General features: G+C 43.9%; 1 protein-coding gene across 20 annotated transcripts in view; it reads right to left on the bottom strand.

Moving 5' to 3' along the window:
• PPP1R9A (protein phosphatase 1 regulatory subunit 9A) overlaps positions 1-21,818 on the bottom strand; it is a 135,976-nt gene that overhangs the window by 110,264 nt on the left and 3,894 nt on the right. For 8 of the 20 annotated variants that reach the window (XM_083405325.1, XM_083405323.1, XM_083405336.1 and 5 more), the window contains exon 2: positions 3,468-5,109. In XM_083405325.1, coding sequence (XP_083261451.1) covers positions 3,468-4,910 — 1,443 coding nt within the window. In that variant the 5' untranslated portion in view covers positions 4,911-5,109. Of the gene's footprint in view, positions 1-3,467; positions 5,110-5,977; positions 6,514-6,699; positions 6,931-7,225; positions 7,953-20,988; positions 21,069-21,818 lie in introns of those variants that run through there. The other 12 variants (XM_083405326.1, XM_083405318.1, XM_083405334.1 and 9 more) reach the window with 5 other exon arrangements.

The following is a 21,818-nucleotide window of genomic DNA, read 5'->3' on the forward strand; positions in this document are numbered from 1 at the left end:
ACAAAAGCTGAGAAACAGACCATGAATACTAGGAGCTGAGTAAGAGACCCTCTCGAGGACCATTTCTTCTCTATGTTTATTTATTACATGCATATCCCACACCTTTTCTCCAAGAGGATCAAAGCGACATACTCTGTCTCATAGCCCACATTTTAATACATAGGAACATGGGCTAATCCTACTGGACCAGGACAATGGCCCATCTAGTCCGGCATCCCTTTCTCGTAGTGGCTGCCCGGATGCCTATGGGAAGCCTGCAACCAGGACATGAGCACTCTGCCCACCAGTGATTCCCAGCAATTGGTATTCAGAGATATAATGTTTCTCATAGTAGAGGCAGAACATAGTCATCATGACCAGCAGCCATTACAACAATCTCGTTATCTCTCAGCCCAGTCTGGCATGCAGAACAGTCTCTAACATCTGGGGGGGGGGGGGACAACCTGGCATATAGGTTACCTCTTACTCTATAATTTTCAACTTTGCTTGAGAACTTCTGGTTTCCAGGCCAATTTACATATGCATGGCAATCTGACATTGTCACTGGCATCCCCTCCCTCTATTCCGTGGTCACAGCATCAACCAGATACTACTACCACAACTGCCCCCAACTTTTAAATATTTCAGTGGTGTAGCCATCAATGTTTGTTGTGGGAGCAAATGAAAAACTGTTACAGCACTTACACAGCATTTCTTAAAATGTCAAGAATATTGGGGAAAACTGATTTTAAAATTAAAATCTAAACAAGTGAACCTATTTACACATTTTGTTCTGTACAAACCTAAAATTTCATTCGCAGATTCTGCACAGCTTTAACAAAAGCCAGCTATGCCATCTCAAATGGGTTGCAAAGTAACTTTCACTATATGCCAAGCATTTGAGCAAGCCTTGGTAACTGAATTCATCAAGTGGGAAAAGTCTTAATTGTGACATCACACCATTTCTCTGAACCCCAGCACAACCGTGGGAGGAAAGTGCCACTTTTCCTCTCCAGCTCCAGTACAGGAAGGGAGGGAGGGACGGAGGGCAGGGGCTCACCCCTGTTGTGATGAGCTTCAGAGACTCTTGTAAAGCAGTGGGATGCCTTGCCTTCTCAGCCTCAGTACCAGGTTTTTTTAAACACACACATATGCCAGTGACAACACTCATGAGTGCCTTTGTCAACTGTTGCTAAACGGTAGCAGTCAGTCAATTTCATTAAAAAAAAGTAGTTCATGATCAGAGATACCTATATAATTTCCAATCTAGCACAAAGACTGACACTACCTCAATTTCAAATTAGGTTTTTCTCTGCTTAATGCTTTCATTTTTTTTAAAAGTAATATTTACTGGTTTTCAATGATTCAACTAATATAACATAAATGCCATTCTTACATCACAGACAGTTGCTATTCCTGTATGATTATTCAGGTAGAAGGCACATATCTAAACACGCGTGATGTGTGAAACAGGATCGATTACCTGGGTTTAAAACATTGCCCGTGGAATTGTCAAGCTACTAGATAGAACCCAATGAGAGATTTCTCCCATAAGAAAATACAACACAATCACATTTATATATCAAGGTCCTCTAATGCAATGTTTACCCCGAGCTTCAACTTGCAAGGAAAGACACTGCCAAAGGAAGGAAGGAGTTGCTTCCTAAAAATCAGGAAAGTGGGTGGGGTTTTCTCAGTAACAGGGCTCTCAGAAACATGACTTTCAAAAAAAAATTACTGTATTCCAGGACATAATGAATACCATTCCAGCACTTTGTTCGGAGGTGCTGGGCAACTACCCCTTGAGGAGACTAAATTTATGAAATACATAAAATTCTTAAAATTAAGAAATGAGACAGCTGGGGGTGGGGGCAGGGGAGCCTACTAAAACAACGTCCAGTTCCCTAATCAGCATGCTTGACAAATGGGTGCAAAGGGAGGGTAAGATCAACCTGGGGGAGAGAAACAAAACTGTAGCACCCAGAGAGAATGGCTTCCAAAGATACCCACTGAGTTCATAGCAGAGACAAAAGTCTGATTGGGAGGTCTTCTTAGTTCACAGTTCAGTCTCTGATCCACTTCACTAGCTCAGTTTGTGGTTATCCAAAGGATGGCGGAAAGAAAGAAAGAAAGAAAGAAAGAAAGAAAGAAAGAAAGAAACTGTTTCGAGGGGAACTGACTCTTCCTGCCCCATACCAACACCACTAGGCTAGACTAACTCAGTTTGCAATTATCCAAATGGTGGAATATAGAAAGCAGAAGGGACCAAGTACCTTACTGCTGCAGTGCCTCTGATTAGCTGATACTGCTTTAGAGTTAGTTAATCTGGGATATTTCAGCAAAAAAGCTGGCCCATTTGGCTTCACACTGCTGCCTGGGGTCAGCTGCTATGTAACTCTGACTATGTTCATAATGTTAGCTATTCCCAGGAAAGGCACAAGCCCCTGATTACAATCAACTGGGCCTTAAACTTGCCCAATGAATGTGAATCAGATGTTGGAATCTTTGTGGCCTGATACAACCATCTCAACAGCCCTCTTATAGAAGGCATTTCTGAAACCGATTGTAAGCCTCCATAATGAAATGCCAGTAACAATTTGTACCTAAGCTAGGCTTAGGAAATATGGTGTTGCAAGTCTCAGTTATCCTACGCTGCAGGATGGAAGTGCCATGGGGGGGGGGGGAATGTGATTTAAGACACGTTAACAGACAAAACGGTGATGATTAATGTTGAAAAATACTTCCTCAGCCCTTGTATACAGTGCCTATCATCTCAATGGGTACCTGAGATATGATGTTATAAAGAGCTCCTCCTCCCCACCCCATAGCCGTTCTCTAAAACTTAGGACTTTATAGGCAATTCATCTAATCCCCTATCACATGTTCTCACCATCAATCCTGCAGTCAAGGATTACACACAAACACACTTGTTGGAAGGGGCTGCCATTATACAATGTTTGCAGAAGCACTATATGGAAATAAGAAACTAGAATCCCAAAGACCAAATATGAGGCTGCCCATCCCAGAGGTATGAAGAGTGTACAGAAGGAGAATCACTGCTAAGTGACAAAAGAGATCTAGCTACCCACTTCCCACCACAGGAGGCAAAACCCTACTGCGGGGAAAACAAGAAGTTATCACAGACACAGGCTGATTAGCACCATTTCAAACCTACTCTAGCCACATAAAACTCTTCTGAGTGAAAGTATGCCTAAATATTGTGACAATAAATAAGTCTGATACACAGGTTAGCCACAACTATACAAGGGGCAAACAAGAGTTATTAGAGCTTGGAATGATTCTTAACGATTTGAATCAATCCTTATTTTCCAGTCAGGACCAAATATGAATCCTAAGGCCACGAAACAAATTCAATACCGGAAGCAACTAGAAAAAAATTCGCCAGAGACAGTGTCAAGAGTTAAAACAAAAGAACAAAAACAACCACTCAAAAACAATGTAAAGAATAACAGACCAGTGAAACTTACCTTAATTGGAGCACTACTAAACTTAATTTTTCGACTTGCTGGGATTTCATCTTCTTCTGGCAATCCAACAATTTCAGAACATTCCATGTCAGGTTCGTAATAACAGTTGTCATCGCTGTCTTCTTGATCATCCTGTTCTGTTCCCGTCTCCCCCCAGTCAGAATTATATCTTGATCGTACCCTGTAGACATTGTAATCAGAGTGCATATACACATGAGAACTCTGAAAGTTATTCAAGTCTTCCTGTTCTTCCTTTCCATTTGTATCTTCACAGTGGGAGCCAACAGAACGAGAAGCTTCACTGACTGTGATGTCATCACTAGCTATTAAGTTTCCTGATATTTCTGCAGTCTCAGCTCCAGCAGAGATCTTTTTTTGCTGCAAAGGTGGTACTACAGGCTCTATTTTTGCCCTATTGCTCGTACAGTTCTCACCGAAACTTTGTTTATCAAGTCCATCTACTGACTCTTGTTTAGTCGCTTCACAGGCATCCACAGAATCGTAGCACACATCCTTGTTTTGTATTCCACCTGTTTTTGACAAAGGCAAAGTGCTTTTGGGAGTTTCATTGTCTGATGGAGATCTACTGCTGTTCTGCTCAGAGTTTTCAACAGGTGCTGAGCTGGCATTTTGTTTAGCTGATGGAGGCCAAGCATTGGCATCTTTTATGGGGCTGAAATCGTCGAGGTTTGCAACACTGGAAGACAGATTTGGGTCCACAGAAGACAGGTTTAGTGGATAGTGACCAGTTACAGAATACTCTTCACTGTTTCCCGTCTTTTCTAGAACATTTTGTTGTGAGTCAGTATTTTCAAACACTGCACTAAGTTGGCTCACTGTTGGAGAAACAGCCTCTGTCCTTGAACTAAGACTATCCAGCGAATCTGTACTTCCCCTGTTAGACTTAGAGCTGCACCAGTCATCTTGAAGATCACTGTTAGAAACAGATCTCTCTTTCTTTGGGGAGTAGCGATTGGAATGCCCTGTTTCATGAGTATTTCTTTCAAACAATCTCCGTGTTTCAGTAAACTTGGAGTAAGAAGGACCATCGTGCATAGCATCAAACCTACTAATCCTTTCTGAAACGGAAGATTCTAACTTCACAACTGATCCATCTCCCTTCTCCACAAGCTCTTTTGGCCTAATTCTTCTTTGGGGAGATAGGGGTCCACCTTTACTTCTGGTCTTTGCCATGCCTCCAGCACTCTCATTGGGCTCCATGCCCATTTGCATGAATAAATTTTTAATCCTGTTGACGTTGGATCCATATTTCCTCCCCCTGGTTTGCTGAGAAGCCTCTCCTTCTTTAGTCTTTTGTTCTCCATCTGACTTAGGCTTGTCAAAGGTGCTTTTCAATGCTTGGAACTCAGTCCTATAAGCGTTCCTGTGAGGAGAGGCACTTCGGAGATTTGATCTTTCCCCTGAACACTCTGTCTTCATCATGTTTATTTTTGGGATGTTAAACCAACATACATAGTGGCCGCTGTACCCTCCAGTTGAGATTGTGGATGAGGGGCTTAAAGGACATTAGATTCTGCCAAGGCCATACTTATAGGCAGACGACAATCCTCCAGATATGGGTACCAGCAAAAACAAAAACAAGTGGGAAACTGGATGTCTTTCACAAGAATGTTGATGAAACCTGCAACACAAAGGAGGATTTTGATTCATATCAGTGGGTTTGTAGATCTTCATACCTATTCAATATTTACATTGGTATTAGAATATGGCTGGCTATAAAAGGGGAAGGTTATGATATGAAGCCACCAGATGCAATTCCATCTCTCAAAGGAATCACATTTTAATTTGGAAGTTATATGGATGGGAGACTTGCCTGGGAAGCCCCACTGACACATACCCTAAGCTCCTTAAAGAGAAACATAAATGGAATAAATAAACTGTTTCATGCTTTAACAACATCATGATGGAATGTTATAGTATCTTCAGAACTTCATTTAAGTGAGGGCTAATCAGGACTCCATCTTTTAGAACCCATTTTGGATTTCATTACTCAGACCACTGGATCATTATATGGAGTAACAGCAGAAGACAGTAAGTGAAGTAAATTCCTATCATAAACAAATCATTATTCTGCCACCACATGACTGAGAAAGGGGACATTACTTCTGTGTAAGACCAAGACCTAATCCCTCTCTTTCCCAACAGTCAGTGTATGCAAATGCATATACACGCTATTCAACTGTACAACAGTTCTGCATTATACCAATGTATTTTGTCATTAAAGTTTCATTCAAATGATGATGAAGAGTCAGGTACACATATCTCTACCACTGTGAAATGGTGTGATGCAGCCATGAGTGACACGTTCCTCTGAAACAGCAACACTTTGCTGCCTTCATTTTCAAAACACCACCAAATGAACAAATTAATAAACTCGCTCTGAGATTGTAGGGGTGGAGGGAAGAGAGAGAAATAAGGGACAGAGAAATCACATGCACAGAAATTTAGAACTTGCAGGAAGCAAATAATTTGGTATGGTAAAGACTTGCCTGTTCCCCTCGGGGTGTATTCAGCATGACAAAGAACCATGAAAGGTGCAGTGAAAGGGGGAAGAGGAAACCTCAATGCAGGCTAAATCTGTCCATTTCCCAGTCTGGATCTCGGTAAAATCTGTACGGCAAGTGGCATTTTATATGAATCCCGAGCGTCGTGCCCTCCCGCAAGGAGGAATACGGGGGCTGGCAGAGTCCCTTGGCGTCGTTTAATAGAGGAGGAGGAGGAAATGGGCTTTGCTTCCAGCCTGAGCAAGCAGCCTTAAAGAAATACAGAAGAGCAGCACATGACTAATAATAGAGCAAAATCTCTCATTAGCGCCCTTCTGTTTCCGCCTCCTCCGCCGCTACAACTTCACCGCAGCTGCAAGCCTCCCGAAGCGACCGACCCGGGCAACGCACACATGTGGACCTGGCTGGGCTCGCTCCGGCCCCGACCGGCCTCCGCCTCCCGCCCCCCGCATCCTCCCGCCTGCCCGAGTCAACGCGCTGCCGGCGCTGCGAGACAGATTACAAGACTCGCGCCCATATTGCGTCTGTTCTCCAGCCTTGACAACTAAGCGGTTATTTGCTCCTAAGCAACGTTGTGATGTGGCCGTTAATGCCCCCCAATCCCTTCCTTGGAAGAGAACCACATCCCTGCCTCCAAATCGCCTGCCTCTCTCTCTCTCTGGTCCCCAAGCATGCAATTAATTGAGGGGGGGGCGTGGAAGGGACACTTGCAAATAATAGCGAAGGTGAGAGTCTAATCAATCTCAAGGCGCAGAACCTTCCCCCAACCTCCACGCTTCGCTGTTTCGGCGTCGCTCGTGCAAGAAATCCACCCGGGGAGGGGTGGTATATTGCCAGCTAGTAAGTCTGGCGATAAATCCCCTTCTTTCCTTCGTTTCCTTTCTCTCTCCAGCCCAGCGCGACGTCCTTCACGCTCCCTATAGGAAAGTGCCGCAAAAGGCACAACTCTGTCCCCGCCGGGGAAGAAAAAGAAAAAAAAAAAAAGCCCCGCTGCTAAGCTGCCCAGCAGGAAACGCGGGAGCCGGGAAGCACCTTGCAACAGGAGCGGCGGCTGTGTAAGAATGCAGGGAGCAAGACGGCGCTCACGAGCCTTGCAAGCGAACCAGCCAGCCTGCCCACTTTCGGTGCTCGCGAAACAAAAGCTGCTCCCGGCCGCAGGAGTCAAGCCACAGCGAGCCCCACACAGGCAGGTTTTGTTTTGCAAAGGGGGGGGGGCTCACCGCGGCACCTTACCCGGGAGAGTCGGAGTTGCAAAAGCCCCGCCGCCTCTCGATCCCCCTCCGCTTCTCTTCCTGCTGCTCCGGCTACTACTGCCGCCGTGCTGTCCACCGGCCCGCCACCTCCCGGCACTGCTGCTGCTGCCGCCGCCGCCGCCCGCAGCTTGCCCGGCAGCAGCAAGCTCCTCCGACTCGGCTCTTGCACGCCATTGCAGGCGGCGGTGGCGCCTGAGACGCTGCGCGGGGTGGGCGGGGGGAGGAAGGTTCCCGCGCTCGGCTCCACCACCAGCCGGGCTTCCCGCCGCCCGCTCGGCCTCCAGGGGACGCCCAGGCAGGCAGGCGGGTCCCGGGCGGCCCTAGGGAGGGAGCACGCCGGCCAGCACGGGCGGCCCTCGGCCTCTCCTGGCCAAGAGCGCCTGACAGGTGCCTCACCTCCTCGGCGCGCTGCAATGGTTTGCCCCGCTGGGAGAGGGAGGCTGGGGAGGTGGGTGGGAAGAAGGCGCCAAAGCCACGCAGCAGCTCGGCGGCGACAACGCGCCCGGCCGGAGCGGGAAAGGACGACAAGAGGCGACCCGCGCCGCCGCCGTTTGGCCTCTCAGGCGCTCCGCGTGCAGCCCGCCTCTCGCCAGGCTTCCTTAGGCTGCTTGAGGCTCCCGCTTTCTTTCGCAGCGGTTCCCAAGAGGGAAGCGGATTGAGTCCCCTGGCGAGAGACTCTTACACGCCTCTGGGTGAAATTCTCCACTGCCCTGGGTTGCGTGTGGGGTTTTTTTTTTTCAAGACACCCCACGTTCACGCAACCGTCGGGGGGTACTTCGGTTTTTGAACAGAAGCTACGTTTGGAACTGGCGCTGGAGGAATGGGAACACAGATTTGGCCCTCGAAGCTCGGGACCGAGCTCAGCTGACCTGCCCGGCCGCGTGGAAATTAACGGAATAATGGCCACGCGCCCTCCCCATTACTGGTTGCACGTCTGAAGTCGCCACACTTGCACTTTAAGGGCGGGGAACGTACGGGCTACCAGATACTGTTGGACTACAGCTCCCAGCATCCCTGACCATTGGCAGTGCTGCTCGGGCTGATGGGAATTGGAGTTCCAACAATATCTGGAGTGCTGTGGGTTCCTCGCCCCAAACAACAACAAAAAACCTACTGGGTCATGTAGTAAGCGTAGTGGTCAAAAACACAGTTCCCAGCTAAATGCAATATTCCTCATAAGAAGCTGCCTTTAAACCGAGTTGGCTCATCTAGCTCAGTATTTATTGTCTGCACTGGCTGGCAGTGGTAAAACACTGGTCCACCTAGTTCAATATTGTCTACACTGACTGGCAGAGGCTCTCCAGGTTTCAGACATCCCCAGCCGTTTCTGGAGATGCTGTCCTACCTTGCTCTTAGCACACAACTACTAACATTCAGTGACACGCTGCCCCTGAAACTACATTTCAGACACAGAACTCTAGAATATTTGCAAATGAGTCTACAGACGCACCATTTCCTTGAGAATTTTTGCAGTTTATATTTAAAGAAGTTTGATCCAGAACTAACAAAGTTCTGTTCTTCAGTAGAAATCATCAGGGCTGTTTTTAATAAAATATGCATGACCATAGAATATGCACTATAAAGTGTAAACAGCATCAAATAAAACAGCCAAGGTGCAAGGGGGAGCAGCATTTATACCTCACCTTTCCATCAGGTGCTACACACAAAATGGCCACGCCAAGGGAGTAAAACGAAAGTGGTCAGTCAAGAGGAGGAACAAAATGGTGGATCCAAGGAAGAGCATCTACAGGACAGGGACCCAAGCTAACTTGTCACCTTTTTTCTAACTTCACGGTAAATTACAGCCAATTGAAAGGACTGGCATTTGGGGGTTGGATGGGTATCTGACAATGACCAAAGGGAAACAGTGGCTTTGGGGACTTGGATAACTAACTACCTGGGCTCATCCAAAGAGCACAGCAAAGCAGATGTCTTGTGTGAAAAATCACTGGGGGCCTTGTTCTGTAACTTCAATTACAAATACACATTACAACCTACAGCATATGAATCCATCAAAAATACAAATTCTAATGTGTTATACAAAAGGAATGCTGGGGACTATTAGGAAAGGGACAGAAAATAGCAATACTTATATTACAACGTGCTTATATAAATACATAGTGCAGCAACATTTGTAAGTGCTGTGTACATTTCTGCTTATCCCATCCCAAAAACATAGCTTTGGGAAAGGTGCAGGGAAAAAGCTACGGAAATGAATAGCCAGTTCAGGTTGGGACACTGTTCCAAACCAAGAATGGCTGAAACATTTGGAACATTTTAGTTTACAAAAGAAAAAGGGGGAAAAAAGAGCTCTGGGAACAGGATAGAGGGATATATAGTAGGTTTATAAAACGATGCATAGCACTCAAAATTGGCTAGCAGATTCAGGTAAGACAAAATGTTTAAAATAAATTTGCAAGATGCACAATCTGCTGCTAAAAGTTGAGGTGCTGAAGGCCACTAGCTTAGATGGCATCGAAGGGAGACTAGACTAATTCACAAAGGATATGCCCATCAGTAGCTATGATGGCTACATGGAACCTCCAAGAATAGATGTTAAATGCTCTAAACAGCCTTTGCCAACCTGGTGCCCCTCAAATGATTTGGACTGCAGCCCCAATCAGCCTGTATGAGGAACAACAGCAGGAAAAGTCACTAACTTGCCGTCAAGCCCTGTTCATTAGTTTTCCATGGGGCACATGGTTGGCCTCTGTGGGGAGCAGGTTCTTGGACTAGATGAGTCCTTGGTCTAATCCAGCAGGGCTGCTCTTATTAAACAACCATTTTTGGTTATATCATCACAGAACTGCAGATTTGGAAGGGCCCACAAAGTTCATCTAGTCCAGCCCCCTGCAATGCAGGAATCTTTTGCCCAATGTGGGGCTCGAACCCACAACCCTGAGATTATCCCAGGAGCTCTCGCCATCCTCATCTCAAGGTGAAGTACATAATATAATAAAAACAGCTAAAGGAACCTAGTTTAAAGTGGGGCAGAAAATAGCAAGTAAAAGCAATTGAAATTTTTTTTAAAGGAGACACCCACAACAGTGACCTATTCATTCAGCTGGGAAAGCTTGTCGCAGCACAATTGTCTTCGATTGTTTCCATAAAGTTCAGATAGTGGGCGCCTGTTGTATTTTGACAGCAACGCTATTCCACACAACAGGGACAGCCACACTAAAAGCCCTGATCTGAGTTACCTGATCACAGTAACTCTGCTGTCTTGGGGACCTTTAGGAGAAACTCTCCCACACATCCCAATGACCTACAGGGACAGCCTCCCGGGTCACCTGGTCCTGAGCTTGCTGAGGCCGTCTCTCCCCTTAGCGTTCTGCGTGGAGTGTGAAAAGCTACTCTGTGTGCAGTTTCAGTATCATTTTTGTGCATGGCTAAACAAAACATTCCAGTGGGTTGATTTCAATTTATTCTCCCTCCAATCTCATTGTTCATTCATTATTACTAACAGTCGACATTGCTCCAAGTGTTCCTGCTAAGTTTAATGTATTCATAGCGGAATCCGCGCAGCCTTGCTTTTCCAGAAGAGCATGGGGAGAGAGCATGCAACTTCTTCTGCAGGGAGATGTTCCCTGAGAAAGGTCTTTCATCTGAATTATTTTAATCTGACTTGTATTTCTGGATCCGGGGCCCATTGCAAGGCCAATGCATTACGAATTCTATCTTGTTCATTTTTTATTTCCAGATTTATCTACAGTGGTACCTCGGGTTGCAGATGCTTCAGGTTACAGACTCCACTAACCAAGAAATAGTACCTCGGGTTAAGAACTTTGCTTCAGGATGAGAACAGAAATTGTGCTCTGGTGGCTCAGTGGCAGCAGGAGGCCCCATTAGCTAAAGTGGTACCTCAGGTTAAGAACAGTTTCAGGTTAAGAATGGACCTCTAGAATGAATTAAGTTCTTAACCCAAGGTACTACTGTACATGTCCTTTTGTTTCATTTTTGATGCGATCACACACACATGGCATTAAGACTCACAGAAATTTATATGTGGAAGAGATCCACAGACGCAGTCTAGCCCAATACCCTACTCAGTGCAGGAGTCTTGCAACTAAAGTGACCCCCTGAAAGGGCACCCAGCCTCTGCTTAAAAACCTCCTGTGAACAAGAGACCATGACTTGCCAAGGTAGCTGAACTGCTCTTGCCATTAATAAGTTTCTTTTATCTTTAGCCAAAACCTGCTTCCCTGCACTTTCTGCCCGTTGGTTATAATCCTGCTCTCTGAAGTAACAGAGAGCAAGGCCAAATTTACACCATGCATTTAAAGCATCATGATACCATTTTAAACAGCCACAACTTCCCACAAAGAATTCTGGGAGCTGTAGTTTATTAAGGGGTTTGACAGTGGTTAAGAGACCCCTGTTCCCCTTACAGAGCTACAATTCCTAGTTTCCTGTTAAAGCATTCTGGAAACTATAGCTCTGGAAGGGCAACAGGGTTCTCCTAACAACTCTCAGCACCCTTAACAAACTACAGCTACCAGAATTCTTTGGGGGAAGCCACAGCTGCTTAAAGTGGCATCACAGAGATTTACATGCATGGTGTAAATAATAATAATAATAATAATAATAATAATAATGTTATTTATATCCCGCTCTCCCCAGCCAAAGCCGGGCTCAGAGCGGCAAACAACAGTAAAAATAGCACAGTTTACATAAAATCACAGTCAATTAATTGAAATACATTCTAAAATCTGTTCAGAATCAAATTAATGGCAACCATTGGGCTAGAGTTATATGAGGATTACAGAAGGAGAAAGGGGGTCAGACTGTGCCTTGGCCAAAGGCCTGGTGGAACAGCTCTGTCTTGCAGGCCCTGCGGAAAGATGTCGTCTCGCAGGGCCCTAGTCTCTTGTGACAGAGCATTCCACCAGATCGGGGCCACGACCGAAAAAGCCCTGGCTCTGGTTGAGGCCAGCCTAACCTCCCTGTGGCCTGAGATCTCCAAGATGTTTTTATTTGAAGAATGTAAGGTCCTTCATGGGACATACCAGGAGAGGCGGTCCCATAGGTACGACCCACAACTGTTTCTTAAAGAAACAGCAAATACATTACAGTGGTACCTTGGGTTACATACGCTTCAGGTTACATACACTTCAGGTTACAGACTCCGCTAACCCAGAAATATTACCTCGGGTTAAGAACTTTGCTTCAGGATGAGAACAGAAATTGTGCTCTGGCGGCGCGGCGGCAGCAGGAGGCCCCATTAGCTAAAGTGGTGCTTCAGGTTAAGAACAGTTACAGGTTAAGAACGGACCTCCGGAAACACACTTATTAGAAAGCCTCACTGAACACAGTGGAACCTATCTTTGAGTAAACAGGAATAGGATTGCACTGTTAATGTACTATGTAACTGTTTTATTTGTTTTATGATTGTATATTTTACTGTTGCAACCCAACCTGGGACCTTATAATAGAAAACAGATATTAAATCTAATAAAATAAATAAATATAAATGAATATAAAACAATTTGACACATTACTGTAAATAAGGATGTGTTTAATGTTTTTTTTTAATCTGATGGATTTATGCTCTTGTTTTCTTGTAGAAAATAAAGCACAATCCACATCAGATGTCTGCAGAAGTCCTATTTAGTTCAATGGGCTGTGCCCAAGAAGAACACTAAATGAATTATCCATTTTGCTCCCCAGCCAATTTGGTGAGCCTGCTATATAATCCACATATTCTGAACATCGAGACTTCATTAAAAAGGCTTATTAGTATTTCAGAATTGGTCCTAGATTTACTTAAGAAATAGTAACCAGCTTGACAGCTTGGAGACTGCTTCAGAGAGCTCTTTGCCCAGAAAAGAACCACCGATATTGCTAACAAAACTATATAATTAACAATTTAACAAAAAAGGGGTCACATATTTGGCTGGTTACTGAGGGCAGTAATTGAACAATGGAGTTGTTACATTCATTCATAAACATTTCTTTTCATTAATAATGGAACAGCAGTGTTGGGAGTTGGTAAAGGGAATTTCCAGAGCGAATCAGAAAATATGTGAATTGTGATAGCAAGAGTGCCTGAGCTCATTAAATCTTCACATACCTCAGGGATGGGGGAACTTATGGTCCTCCAGATACTGTCGGACTCCAACTCCCATCAGCATGGCCAATTTTGTGTGAAGATGGGGTTCTTCATCACTGACATAACTGAAAACCCAAGTCACACATACAGGGGGTCGATTCTGCCAGTTTCATGTTCTCCCCGTTTCTAATTTTCCCATATTAAATTTAGTTCTCTACATGGCTGCAGCAATTTCTGGTCAAGAAAAAAAAGAACCTTCAAGAAAATTTGTCAGCATTTTAGTTCAAATTTCTCCTGATAAACACTTTTTTTTGGTATGCTGTTTTTACTAATGTACACATTTTTTTTTTTTTTTTTGCAAGGAATGTCCATTAATAATATGCATTCTTATGTTATTTTCACCAGTATATGCTGTTTTGGGCACACATTCCACCAAGTACATGCATTTTGTAAACATTTCTTTCCAGTAGAACTCCATTACAAACTTCACAGAACTGCGAATTTCATTAAAAGAGTAACAAAAGTAAAATAAGCCTGATGAAGAGCAATACACTCAAAACATGCTGGGTAAATTTCAAAAATATATCCATTTTCTGTGGATGTTTCCCCAGGGTTGGCCCTATCATTTGGTAGTTAGGTGGCAGATGCTGCTGTGCATGGCAATGGGCAGTGAATGTTTCCATCTATCAGAGGACAAAATTGTATGTTCCATGAAACCTTCCCTGCAATCACTTAGCCAGCCTATTGCACTCGGATGCAGTCCCATTGCCAAAGTATTAACAAATAATTTCTTATTCCAGCAGGAATTTTAAGGTAGTTTTCTGTTTCCATGATAAATTTTATTTGTTCTTATTATTTGCATTGTTTTTAACATTTTATGTACGCCACTTGGATATTCTGAATAGTGTGTGGTATATAAATACCTGAAATTATCATCTGCTGGTCTGATCAGCTTGGTGCAACAGCTGGTACCCTTTGCCTCAGGCGGCAAAATTACTTGAGCCAGTGCCATTTCCCTCTGCTTCTTGCCCCCCTACCCACCAAAAAAGCGCAAGCAGGGTCAAAGTACCACCCAATTTCCCCACACCACACCCACAGAAGACCTGCCACAGCCAATCTCTTCAATCAGAGCACTTCCCATTGCGTCAGATGTGACAATACAAGTTTTATAATGCTATCCAGTAGTCTATATCATGGGTGTCAGGTAACACTACAGTGGTACCTTGGGTTACAGGCGCTTCAGGTTACAGACGCTTTAGGTTACAGACTCCGCTAACCCAGAAATAGTACCTCGGGTTAAGAACTTTGCTTCAGGATGAGAACAGAAATCAGGCGGTGGCAGGGCAGCGGGAGGCCCCATTAGCTAAAGTGGTACCTCAGGTTAAGAACAGATTCAGGTTAAGAACGGACCTCCAGAACAAATTAAGTTCTTAACCCAAGGTACCACTGAACTTTTACTTTATAAAGCTTGTGCATCATTGTTTATAATACGCAGAGTCTTTACAGTCTGGCAAGAAGTTGTGCTGGTCTTTTTGTCTGTTTACTGCTGTCTGCTGTGCTACCTTACACAGAAATAATATCACTACAGTATTAGTAATGGACACTGCTATTTTCCTACATGAAAAACTGCTAGTACCTTCATGATGGAAGATACATGAACACAATGGGCTCCCCCCAACCTTTTTACCACATAAAACCTGCATGTATGCACACTGATAAAAGACGCACCCTGAATCTATGACTGTTACGTCTGACAATTTATTCATGATGTTCCCAGGTGCTGAGGAAAGTGCTTTTCTGCACAGGGAAATTATAACATCTGGCCTCATGCTGTAAACTTTATGCTGCACCTATGAAAGCGGCAACCAGAATATTCTATGTATAAGCTGAAGCGATGGTGCGAAAGATAGGGCATGATGCTTTTAAAATGGCCTCCCAAAAAATCAAGAGAAGGGAACTTTTACGACTAAAACAGTGAAGCGCTCTCCCGCAACGCCACCTGTAAGGGGCTTTGAACACCACTGAAGGCAAATGCACTCCCTTCTTGATTACTAATGCCTTCACGGTGCCACTGACCCTTTGCTCTGCCTTCTGTTTTTAATTAGCATCATTTTTCACGTAGCTCTACACATCTGCAGAGCTGTCAGGTCTCAGCCACATGCCTCCAGAGAGATTTGTACAATGCTGGAGGAAGAGTTCTGCATCTCCACCTTTTGCTTGCTTGCTTGCTCTTCCTTTACAGCCTTTCAAAGCTCCCACAACAGCTGCAGGCCTCGCCAGCAATCAACCTGGGAACAACATACAAGGTAGCATAGCTCTCAGTCAGAAAGTGCACTGCCCATTGTCCAGCGGTGACTGGTGTCCTTTGGGACTGGTAGGTTAGAAGACAGAGCGATCCGGTGCAGGTGAGGCCAGAGCCTATGACAGTCAGAGTCCCTAATGGACCAGCCTCCACTGTCACATTGCAGCAGCCTTCTATGAACAGCCCTCCAGCCACTTACGTCTTCAGCATATTGAAAAGCAAGAAATAGACAGTCCTTTTTTTCTGGGGGGGACGCATACCCCTAAACATTTTGTGAATCTAAGTTTGGCCTCACTGAAGGGCAGTATTTCAATATAAGTAGGAAGATGAGAGTGCCTCTAAACATTTTTTTTTTTTTTTTAGAAAAAAAGCACTGGAAATAGATATATTTTACCAAACTCAGTTCTGTTAGTCTAAGATTGGCACCCCCACATTGGTCCTCTCCAGATGTTTTGCACTGCAAGTCTCATCAGCCCTACTCAGCACAGAGGGCCATCATTTCAATTTCCGTCTATTTCCCACAGGAAATGGTGTCTCAAGCTTTCCAGGGCATTCTGGGGGATTTTAAGCAATGCTGTGCCAAAACCTGCTATTCAATTTCTCAAATGATTTCTTCTTTGGGGCGGGGGGAGCAGCTTCTCTTTTTCTTCTTCATTCTCAGGACACATTCAGATTTCTTCAGAATTTTGGTAGGTGCAAGGTTGAGTTTACTTTATTCCTGTGAGCTAGCCTTGGGTGGTGAGTGCATTTTTCTTTCTCCAGCACTCAAAGGCCTTCCCAGCTGTCTGCTAGTCTAAAAGAGCCCCATGAGAAGAGTTATCTAACAATGTGGTCCCCACCCAATCAACAGAAATGTGGGAAGCCACCTTTAGAAGGAAAGTACATGTAAGACAATGTACAATCTTGCAGACATCTACTCAGAAATAAATTCTGTGATGTTCAATGGGAACTTACTCCCAGGGAAGTGGATAGACAGTTGGAGCCTGAAAGTCTTTATATTACTAGCCAGGCTTGCTTTCTTGCTAGCTTTCCATGTAGGGTGTGACACGGTGGATCAGTAAAATACTCCATAAATGTTATGTCTTGTTGGTTTCCTCACACAGCACTCTACAAATTCTGTACAGGTACAGGTTACTGTCCAAAGCTCTTCTTGTCAAATGCCTACATGGAATTTGGTACGGCTTATCCACACATTCCACATAACAGTGCTTGTGAAGCTAATAAATGGAGTTAGTTTACTATATTGTAATAATTTTGATAGTGCACCTGTAGGGTTCCATTTCACAAGCAGCTGCAGAACTGAAGATAACATTAATCCCGAATACACTGGAAAATGGGGCAGAAGCGGCGAAGGGAAAAATAATTGCAAAGTTACAAATATTATTTTAGTCTTAGAGCTGCTTTCACCATGGCATTTGGGTGCATCCGCATTTCAGGATTAATCTGTAATAGATCCAGGAACTATGGGTACTCATCTAAAGAGAGATTGCTCTGTTTACTGGACACAAAAATAATGTAATAGAAGACCAGCTCTTGCACATTCGAGAACGTTGTGCCTCAAAATGCAAAAAGAAAAGAAAGGAACAAATCTAGTTCTTGGTCTAGATATGGTAGATGGCAATTAGGGAAAGGGACTTCTCAGTGGTGGTGCTCCAATTGTGAAATTCTCTCCACAAGGAAGCTTATCTTTGGTGTGCCAGCCAAAAACATTCTTTTTATTCTCCCAGGCATTTAAACTGAGCTTGAACTGTGTGTTTGGTTTTTTCCCCTGCTCTTTATGTATTGCTTTAGATGCTATTCTTGTCTTTGTTTTATTGTATTTCAGGTCATCTTTTTATTTAGTTATTAGACTTCTAATTTGCTTATTACCCAAAGGTCTCCAAGAGATTTACAACAGTTTTAAAAACATAAATACACATTTTTGTTCAGGCAGCTTAATTAACCTTGTTAAGGCTGACTTTGATGTTCTAATTTTCTTCTGAATTGTGTCTGCCTTTTCGGTTCTAATTGATGGTAACTGTTTCATTGTTGTTTTTTATTTACTGAAGCGCTTTATTTTCCTTTCACAATGACACATAAGACATTATGATTTTCAGCTCGGGTTGATTTAGACATTCCACTTTTTTACTTTCATATAAAAAATGTACAAAAATCTTACAGAAATTCAACCAGACAATTAAATATAAAGCTTTCATTGCAAACATAAGAGCAACTCAAGCTGAGCAGCTTTGGCCTGTGATGTCTTGCTGGGTTTCAAGTAGGTAAGGAAAGAGAAACAGGTTTATAAGGCTTGCCTGAAATATGTTTCCAACAGTGGGAAGGGTGGCAAAATGGTCACATTTCCCACAAATTTTTGCCCTGCTCAGCAATAGGGATCTAGAATTCTTAGTGCTTTGCGTAGTGGAAGTCAGATCTTTGTTACCTTGTACAGATCAGACCTCAAACTCCATCATTACATTGCTGGTAATAGTTATAGGTATAAATTAAACTTTTTCACAATATGAATGTCACCTGGACATTGATCATATTCCAGATGTATATAGGTTACTGTTATATAGCTAAATAGAAAGGTAACAGCTAGAAAGGAACAGGATAGCAGGAACAGACATCCTCACAGCATTATTGGAGATAGCCGCCCCAGTGACAATGCTCTGAGGTGAATTTTGTTTTATGGACCACCACCATCATCTGTCATTCACAGAGCGTTTTCAGTAGTCTTATGGAGAGTGATTGTACAGCCTCTCTCTTAATTCTGTTGAAAGACCAGCCACTTTTAGTGCCTCTCAAAATTTATTGCGTTCCTGCTGTTCACCCCAGATTTCTGTAATTAAGAATTAGTGTCTGAGCTTGCTTTTTTCCTTCTCACACTTCTGGTCCTTTTCCTTTTGTGTCATATCTGAGCATTGTGAGCCTGAGGGCAAGGTTTTTCTTCTCACCAATATTTGTCAGCCACTTTGGAGTCTTCTTTGGCTGAAGGCCAGGATAAAATAAAATGCTTAATAATTATCGGGATAGGATGAGGTATAGCCATTTGCCCTGGCAAATGTAAACATTTTTACTAGTAATAGAAGTCCAGAAGGTCTAAAACATGCCAGTAAGAGGAGGCCACACAGACTATGCAACTAACAAGGACTTCAGTAAAAAGAAGATTGGGGAGACAGAAGATACAGCAAAGCACTGCTTGGAAATACAGAACTGAAACTGAAAGCATAGTGCCTGACAGCTGACTCAGCAACTTCCTGATATAGCAAGTCTGAAGGGCAAATACACCATACAGTCATTTAAATGGGAAGAAGGATTTTACAACGATGTGGAGATAGGGGTATTCAGCTGGGAAATTCCAAAAAACGACTGCAACCCCAAAGTCCACCCTGTCTTTAAACTAGTCTTACTTATACCACTGCAAACAAACCATCACTTTGACCCCATACTCTGCTAAGTGGAAGGTAAGCAGCATCGATGTCAGTGGACTTTACTTCCAATTAAACAAGCTTTTTCCATTTTGCACTATAGTAAAAGAGCAGGAAAAGCATTCCTGGGTAATAATTTCCTCTGCTTAGCACTCAGTGTTCACTATCAGAAGCCAGACATGCATATAGAAAAATCTATGGTGACCTTTCTGACTTGTGTGGCTGAATCTGAGCTATATAGTAATGTTAATAGTTTGGTGGCGTTAAGCTGCATGCCAGACCTCTCTAATCCCTGGATCTAGCAAATGTTAAAAGCAACTCAAGCCTTCTAATTCTTGGAATACCCAAGATAGTGTCCTGGTGACGTGATGAGGGATTAAGGAGTTTGGTGCGAGATGGCAGGTGGGTGGAGCCCCCTTCCTTAACAGAAAAAGCCAGAGTTTTGAGTTAAATTGTTGTAGTGATGTGAGCCAAAAGTAAACCAGCAAGCTGTGAGAAGACAGAGAGGCAGAACCATGTTTGAATTCAAGGCTGTGGCTATGGGAGAAGCAAGACCCTTTTGGAGTGCCAGTGCTGTGAACAGATTGAATATATGTGTAAATAAACCATATAGCATAAAGACACCACAGTCTCCTCTGTGCCTCATTTCCAAAGGAAACACGAACCCTGAGTAAGCACCCGGAATCCTGCACCGCTCAGAGACTGGGGTAGTGTGCAACATTAAGAACTGGATTTGCTGAAACAGCGCATTAGAGCCCTTAAACCAAAGCTGTTTGGATCTTGCCCCGATAGTGCAAAAGTGTCAGGGTCATTTTGTTCTGCTTATCTCCTAGTTTGCGAAGAAAAGGGGGGGGGGCAGAAAGTTAACACACCCTCACACTTGGGTCCCTGACAAAGCTTGTCAGTTTTGGAACAGAGCCTGAAGTTGGGAAATAGCTGTGTAGAGTGTAGCTGCCAATGCTGGCTATATATTGAAAGACGAGGCATATGTTTGTGGTAGGTGGCATTTTGGAACCATTTTGCTCCAAGCAGAAATGTCCAGGGAAGGCTGACAAAGTGGTGTACGTTTCAAGGAAAACTCATGAGCTAGCTGCTTGACAGCTGACCCCACCAAGAATGGAATACAGCAGAGTGCTGACAATGCCTTCTTTCCCTCTCCCTCTCTCTCTTGAGTTCTTCTGTTTCTGCAGAGTCAAAGGAAGGAACCTTGCCTTATGCTTTCCTAAGAAAAAGGGCTATGATTTTGCGCAGCTGTACAAGATGGGACATAGCGTTGATTGGAATTTAAGATACGTTTCACCAGAGTTTAATCTCGGAACCAGTTTACAGATGCCACTACTCTGTACTTGAAATATGTGAAGGGCTAATAGTGCCTCTGAACATCTGCAGAGTGCATTTCTCTTATTTCTAATCATTATATATCACCCCATATTATTTTTTTATTGGTAGGCAGACTTTCTCAGTGCTGGCTCAATACATTTTGCTGCCTGAAGCAGAAATCAAACTTTCCTCCCCGCATAGGTAAGGCAAGCACCATTCAGAGACTGATTCCTGCCTCCACCCATCACCTGCCCATCTCATAGTGCCATCTGAAGTGGGTCATTTCCTCCCCACTGTATTCCTTCTGGACAGTTGGTGTGGTTTTGAGACACATAATGGATCCCACCTGTGAATTTCATGAAATGCACAGAAAACTCAAGCAATTTTATACAATCCTAGCTCCTCTCCTCTCCTTTGAAAAGCTCATGACCCAAGTAAGAACTGTATGTGGTAGTTATGAATATGCATGTCCGTGTTAGAACACTTTCTAAAAGTCTGCCTTAGCCCAAACTTTCAAATGATATAAACAAGCATATTAAACCACTGGCCACTGTTGCCTCTTTACACCAACTTACACGACAAATTAACCGGCATTCTAATGCCAAACCTTGTTTTCTGTCAAAGTACTACAGAACTGCCATATTTGTGTTTCTGAAACTCACCAGTTCTCCATTCTGTTCCTTGCGCCTTGTCTGTGGCCCAACTGTCCGGCTAACTGCCCTGGAACTTTCTGGCACAACATTCTTTTCACCCCCTTGCAAACTGAGGCTGCACACACCCGTATATTTAAAGCTTCCTCCAAAGAATCATGGGAACTATAGTTTGTTCAGGGTACTAGCTCTGTGAGGTGTGAACTACAGTTCCCAGGATTCTTTGGGGGAAAGCCATGCACTTTTAATGTGCTTCAGATGTATGCTGAGCCTAAGAGATTCGACTTCATTTTTCTACCAGATAATGGTCCAAAAAGCAAACAGTCTCCTATCAAGTGATCCAGTTAGATGACTTGACAGCTGCTCAGATTGGGCCCTACCATTACACAGAGTGAGGCAGCTGCCCCAGGTAGAAGTTGTGGGGCAGGGAGCAGCCGTAAGCTGCGGAAAAAATAGAAATGTGCATACCCCAAGGCCTACCCTGGGCCTCCTAAGCAAACCTGCTTCCCTCACCTGTGGTGAATGATGTTATTCCATCCCCTGTGATGAAGTAAGTCTCAGCTGCCAGTCTGGCCAGCTTTTGTGCGTCAAATGGGGTGGCACCATCTTGTCCTTGACTTGAGGCAACAAAATATTTAAGGCTGGTCCTGACAGCTACATAATGCTTTCTTTATCGTACAGTAAGCCCACAATTTACGCTCACTTTTCTTACGTGATTGCGTGATTCCCAGGAACCAAACCCTCAAGTAAGTTGTGGGTTTATGTATCACTTAACACCTTATGAACAATTTATGCATCACTTAATACCTGAGCCTGGTAGTAGTAAAAGTAGTAGATTATTT

This window comes from Podarcis tiliguerta (assembly GCF_965153285.1).
Source record: "Podarcis tiliguerta genome assembly, chromosome: 12".
In the NCBI taxonomy this organism is placed as follows: Eukaryota; Metazoa; Chordata; class Lepidosauria; order Squamata; family Lacertidae; genus Podarcis; species Podarcis tiliguerta.